Below are 6,488 nucleotides of genomic sequence, written 5' to 3'. Positions count from 1 at the left end.
TAAAATGGGTAACTAATAAGAACCTGCTGTATAAAATATAAAATTTAAAAAAACAAAGAACTGGACGCAAGTATCCTCTCCCTGGAGGATGCTAGTGTTGGGACAGCAGAGCCCAGGGAGCGATGCTGCGTCCCCAGACAGGCGGCACCTAAGGTGGGGTTTCAGGCACTTGGGAGGCCACAGAGAGACTATTCCAAAAGGAGCGATGTCCTTCAACCTCACCTGGCTGCCAGGTGGGTAGTCCTGGGTGATGGAACTGTCTCTGTGAGCCTGAGTGTCTCAGAATCCCAGTCTGGAAACTGAAGCCCAGCTGGTTCCTGTCCGGAGCTTTCTTTTACCCGCTTGGAGCCCAGTCACACCCCTGCCTCCCGCCCGCCCAACACTTCCAGCCCAGTGGGGAGCCAGGGCTGGAGCCTTGGAGCCTGGGGACCTCCGGGATGACATGTGTTTAGGGCAGCCCAGCCTCAGAGCCAGCAGGCAGGCCTGACACGGGCGGGCCAGGAGGATGTGTTTTCTTACAAAAACATCTCTAACGTTTTGGCTTCTTACTGAGGCTTCAGAGCATCGTGGGTGTTTTATACACTTTGGCCTCAGCTTTTCACTGGAACACACCCACCACCCACACAGACACACAGTCACAGATATGCACACTCACTTCTACACATAAACATGCACACACACACGCGCCCAAATATACAGACAGACTCACATACACCCACACAAACACAGAGACACACAAAGACTCAGCCTCACACCTACACAAATACACACACCCAAACATTTCCAAACACACAGATTCACCCATACATGGTCTCACACCCACATCCACACAAACACACATACAAACTCATCTGCACATAGAGATGTCACACCCACACTCAGACATGCACACACAAGTGTACACACAATCCCTCACACGGTCTCAGCTTGGAGAATGCCCCCCACCCCCGCGCATTTTTTTCTTGTTCAAAGTGAGGTTAGAAGTCTCCCACCTTCCACGGGATTCAGTTTCTCACCCTTCCCCCCATAAAAATCCTTCTGGCCACATCTTTTCTTGGGTCTTGTCCAGCTAGTGCTGTGTCTTTAAGGAAGTTGAAGCTGCTAAAAGTGAGTGAGAGAGAGAAAAAAAAAAAATCAAAAAATTTGGCATCTTTTCCCCCTCAAGTTTCTGGTGTCACTTATGAAACACGGGTCCTTGTTGCTGCAGAGAAGCAGTTGTTTTGCTGGAAGGAGGAAGTATACGGGCTGCCTGGGCTTCCTTCCTGCAGCCTCCTCTCAGCAGACGGTCTCAGGCACCCTGTTCGGATAAGGAAAGGACAGGCCCAGGTGTGCAGACTGAAGGTGGGACAGGGACCAGGCTGCCCCGTCCTCCAGCATCTTCATCTTCCCTTGGCCCTGCAGACCGTCCAGGGCTAACTGTTCCTTTGTTGCTTTTTTGGTCCCATCTTAGAAGAGGTTCTGCTTGACTAAGAAAGAGTACTTTGAAGGTAAGCCAGCTGGAAGAGGGCTCCAAGGGCCAGTGGGAGGAGAGGGCAGCCTGCCGGGCACAGGGGCTGGGCTCCCCTGGGCACTTTCCTGTTGGTTTGGGGTGCTTGGGACAATCCCTTGCTTGGATCTGTCCAGGGGGCCTCAGTCCCTCTAATAACCGCAGCCCTGGAAATCTCAGCAGTGTTTGGGTTGAGCCACGGGCCTCACCCAAGCCAGCTGAGAGGTCCTGGCAGGGGGTTATTTAGGCAGCTGCCTGGCGTAGTTTGAACCGAATAGGCCAAGGGTGTGATTCTGTAGAAAGGGTCTGGTGTCTGCTGTGGTCACGGGCCGGCAGGAACGGGAGAGTGGTGGGTGGGGCGGATGGGGGTGGTGTGCACTGCACAAGGGTCCTTGTCTAGGCCGGGGCAAAGCATACCTATGGGGGGCTCTAGTGGGAGGGACTGCGGCCAGGATGTGGGAGGGCAGGAGGGAGGTTCTGCCGAGTGCTGGGTGGAGGAGGTGGCTGGAAAACAGATCTCAAGCCATAAAGTCAGCTCGGAGCTGGCCGATGCAGGGAGAGCTCTCTGCTCAGAGAAGGAGCTGGGGTCCTCTTCCGTCCGGTCTTCACCTGCTCCTGACTGCATGACCTCGGGCAAGTCCTGGACCTTCTTTGGGCCTCAGTTTCCCCTCCTATAGAATGGGGGTGGTGGGCTAGGTGGTACTGGGTCTTAGCTGGAAGATGCTGGCAGGTCCTTCTGATGGGGAAGAGCTCTGGGTCAGGGTGCTGAGAGGGATGAGTGCCTTCTGTGTGTCCTCGGGGTCACCTTGGTGGCATGTCCTTCTCTGCAGGAGGTAGGATGCAGGAGCTGCGTCTGCTGTGCTGGGTGGTCCTTGTGGGCCTGGTGCAGGCCTGTCCCGAGTCCTGCGACTGTGGGGAAAAGTATGGCTTCCAGATCGCCGACTGTGCCTACCGTGACCTGGAGGCCGTGCCACCCGGCTTCCCGGCCAACGTGACCACGTTAAGCCTGTCGGCCAATCGGCTGCCGAGCTTACCAGAAGGCGCCTTCAGGGAGGTGCCCCTGCTGCAGTCGCTGTGGCTGGCGCACAATGAGATCCGCAGGGTGGCCGCTGGTGCCCTGGCCCCTCTGGGCCAACTCAAGAGCCTGGACCTCAGCCACAACCTCATCTCTGACTTTGCCTGGAGCGATCTGAACAACCTCAGCGCCCTCCAGCTGCTCAAGATGGATAGCAACGAGCTGACCTTCATCCCCCGCGACGCCTTCCGCAGCCTTCGCGCCCTGCGCTCACTGCAGCTCAATCACAACCGCTTGCACACGCTGGCAGAGGGCACCTTCGCGCCGCTCACTGCGCTGTCCCACCTGCAGATCAACGATAACCCCTTCGACTGTACCTGTGGCATCGTGTGGTTCAAGACGTGGGCCCTGACCACTGCTGTGTCCATCCCAGAGCAGGATAACATCACCTGCACTTCACCCCACGTGCTCAAGGGCACACGGCTGAACCACCTGCTGCCGTTGCCTTGCTCGGCACCCTCGGTGCAGCTCACTTACCAGCCCAGCCAGGACGGCGCCGAGCTGCGTCCTGGCTTCGTGCTGGCGCTCCACTGCGACGTGGACGGGCAGCCAGCCCCCCAGGTTCACTGGCACATCCAGACGCCCGGCGGCACCGTGGAGATTGCCAGCCCCAACGTGGGTGCCGATGGGCGTGCTCTGCCCGGTGTCCTGGCAGCCAGCGGCCGGCCGCGCTTTCAGGCCTTTGCCAATGGCAGCCTGCTCATCCCCGACTTCGGCAAGCTGGAGGAGGGCACCTATAGCTGCCTGGCCACCAACGAGCTGGGCAGTGCGGAGAGCTCAGTGAACGTGGCACTGGCCACACCAGGCGAGGGTGGCGAGGATGCGCTGGGGCGCAGGTTCCATGGCAAAGCGGCCGAGGGTAAGGGCTGCTACACGGTTGACAATGAGGTGCAGCCGTCGGGTCCTGAGGACAACGTCGTCATCATCTACCTCAGCCGTACTGGGGGCCCCGAGGCTGCAGCAGCAGCAGGAGGAGGGGTCTCCGAGAAGCAGCCCCCAGGGCTGCTCCTGCTGGGCAAGAGCCTCCTCCTCCTCTTCTTCATTGCCTTCTAGCCCCACCCCCACCCAGGCTGGGCTGGAGGAGGCCCAAGGCCTCGCTGACTCCTGCCCCTGACTCTGCAGCCGTCCCTTACAAGTGCTGCAGGGGTCTGGGCTCGGCAACTCTCGAAGCCTGCATCGGGGACTTCCCATCTTCCTACCTCCCTTTCTCATCTCTTCTGGAACACTCACTGCCCCAACTTCTAGACTTGCTCAAAGCTAGTGACTAGGACAGAATTTGATCCCGTAACTCACCGTCTACGGTGCTAATTGCTGCTAACCACAGTGCCCATGCTCCCTTCTCGGGGCAGTGTGCTGACAGGGCGGCGCCCTAACCAAGCGGGGTGGGGGGGACTCACTGATGGAATTCTGGGCACTGGGACTGACAAACTGCCGAAGGCTATGGGTGGGGCTTGGGGATTGGGGCTTGGGGCTTGGCAGGGAGGTAGGCTGAAGCAGACAGGACACAGGAGACTAGGATGTAGCGGAAGTGGCTGGCGTGGCTTTGAAGCTCTCTGACCTGCTTGAGCTCCTGCTGACCTTTGGCGTTCTCTGATGACTTGGGGGCTTGGGATGCTCTGCCCTCATCTCAGACAGGACTGGAGTGTCCAGAATGTCCTTCATCTCCTCACCCTTTCCTCCTTCAGTGTGCCCCTCCCCCCTGGACACCTGCCCTGTCTTCCTCTCCAGGTATGCATCTGTAGCCTGCCTCTCCAGAGAGACCAGGCAGCCTGGGGGCGGCAGAGAAATAAACAGCGTTTCTGGTGCTCCCCTGCATTTGCCTGGTGTTTTGTCTGGATCTAGGGGGCCCCTGGTGGAGGATAGGACTGGAAGGACAGCCAGCCTGCCTGTCCACATGTTCCGGGGCCTGTGAGGCAGGGAGGGGTGGCCTGGTGGTGGGTTCAGGGCTGGGTTGAGCTGCAGATGTTCTCCTCCACCCCCCACCTAGCCCACGGCACAAATCGGGGTATGAGCCTGACAACAATTGCAAAGGCTTCTCTGGGGTCCCTGAGCAGTGGCCTGAAGGAGGTGTTTTGGAGGGGCCATGGGGGAAATCAAGTGCCTGGGTTGTGGCCTCTCTTCCCATTCCTGCTCCGGGAAGAGATGTTAGGGAACAGTGAGGAAAGCGGGGACGGGCAAGGCAAGATGGAGGGGAGAGAGAAGGGAGGAGAGAGGGGATGTAGGATGGGATGAGAAGGAAAGAGAAAGACCCAGAGAGACTGAGGACAAGAGAACATATTTGAAGGAGAAGACAGAGGAAATGAATGGTACTTCCTCCCACATTTCCAGAAAGAGGAAATAGTATTCCTGGAGGAAAGTCTTTTCCTCACAGAGCAGGGGGATCAGGAACTGACTTGAGGGGTGGAGGGCCTGGCAGCAACCTGTGGGTCTCTTAGGATGGGGTCAGAACCTGGAGACCGTAGAACCTGTGCTGGGTCAGAGACACGTCTCCCTAGTGCCTTTATCCCTGCCCCTTTCCTGATCAAATGGTGCTATGCATAGGGACAAGACCCCATGAGAGAGGCTCTGAAGCCTCTGACTAGAGCCCCCAGAACTGCTGAGCCCAGCAAAGTGGAGGCAGGGAGGCCAAGGAACGTGGGGTAGCAGTTGTGAGCCTCGGAGGCTGGCCAGCCCGGCTTCCTCCTCCTTCCACATAGAGCACCTCCCCATCCCCCCGGTCAGCTTGCAGCTCCTGCTGAGCTGCTGTCACCAGAGCATGTGTCAAGGATGACTGCACCTCAGATGGAAAGCAGCAGGATGGGGCCGAGTCCCCTGTGCTCTGCCACTTTGGGTAAGTCACTGCCCATCTCTGGACTTCAGTTTCCTCAGAAAACAAAGGATGGGCTAGGCTATGGTAACTCATTGACTCTGACCCACTGACTCTGATTATCTAAGGCTTGATAATTCTAACCCAGCTTGGACCCCTTGACATCTAACCCAGCTTGGACCCCTTGACCCCATTCACAGTTGAGCAGGCTTGGCTTCTTGGAGTAGGATGTGGGCCTAAGACCTGAGTCGGGGGCAGCTGGGGAACATTTGTGCTCTGAGTGAACTAGCTTCTCGCTTGTTTTAAAGTCATCCCTGGCCCCCCATGCCCTCAAGGTGAAGCCCAAGTTCCCCAGCCAGATGTTCGTGGCCCCTCTGACTGGCTCTCCAAAGTCACCCCTCCCCACCTCTCTTGGAATGGCTAATTAATCGTTCCTTTAACAGTCTGCGATGTGTCATCCTCTGTACGTTTACTTATACTGTTCCATCAGTCTGGACACCCTTCTCCTGTTCCTCACTTGGCTAAGTCAGCTTTTGAGAGTCGGCTGAGGTACCACCTCCTCCAGAAAGCCTTCCTGGATGCTTTTCCCTCACCACCCCCCCTCCAATTGGACTAGGCCCCCTCCTCTGGCTCACACAGTCCTGAGTGTCCAGCGTCCCAGCCTGATTACACTTTATTATGACTCTGTTTCCATATTAAGGGCAGAGACCCAGTCTGCCTTCTCATTCCTGAGACCCCGTCAATCACTAACACAGGGCTAGGAAGACATTTTTCAGTGGGCTGCAGTGGGACCAGACCCTGCCCCCTTTGCCCTCTTCCTGGGCATCCTCGAAGGTGGGTTGGCGCCCCCTGGCCCTGCCTGGCTTCCTGCGAGTTTGAGGCTGTCGTTTGGGTGCAGGAATGTGATGTGCAGGTACTTCTGGAGGCCCCACTGATCCAGGTGTGTGGGGTGGCCACATCTGCCCCACCCTCGGTAGCCCCAGCGCCACAGTGGCCCCCAAACCCTCACTCATACATGCCCGCACCTCAGTCCCCAGCAGGGGGAGGGACCCCCTCGGTTGCCCTCCCTTCTGCATACTAGTCTCCTCCTACCTCCATACCTTTATTCATATTGTCTCCCC

The 6,488-nt window shown here is 57.6% G+C and overlaps 1 protein-coding gene across 2 annotated transcripts; it reads left to right on the top strand.

The window, feature by feature from the left end:
• Positions 1 to 1,168: 1,168 nt before the first annotated feature.
• Positions 1,169 to 4,376, top strand: ISLR (immunoglobulin superfamily containing leucine rich repeat). 2 transcript variants are annotated; one of them, XM_032624509.1, is made up of 3 exons: positions 1,169 to 1,341; positions 1,451 to 1,487; positions 2,317 to 4,376. In XM_032624509.1, exon 3 carries the CDS (start codon positions 2,325 to 2,327, stop codon positions 3,612 to 3,614), a length of 1,290 nt encoding a protein of 429 aa, XP_032480400.1. In that variant the 5' UTR covers positions 1,169 to 1,341; positions 1,451 to 1,487; positions 2,317 to 2,324; the 3' UTR covers positions 3,615 to 4,376. The 2 variants fall into 2 exon arrangements, with proteins under 2 accessions (XP_032480400.1, XP_032480399.1); XM_032624508.1 differs by lacking the exons at positions 1,169 to 1,341; positions 1,451 to 1,487 and adding an exon at positions 1,967 to 2,119.
• Positions 4,377 to 6,488: the final 2,112 nt, after the last annotated feature.

Source organism: Phocoena sinus, chromosome 2 (genome assembly GCF_008692025.1).
Source record: "Phocoena sinus isolate mPhoSin1 chromosome 2, mPhoSin1.pri, whole genome shotgun sequence".
Classification (NCBI taxonomy): domain Eukaryota; kingdom Metazoa; phylum Chordata; class Mammalia; order Artiodactyla; family Phocoenidae; genus Phocoena; species Phocoena sinus.
Note: the sequence above shows the minus strand (reverse complement) of the source record. Positions and strands in the feature narration are given on the sequence as shown.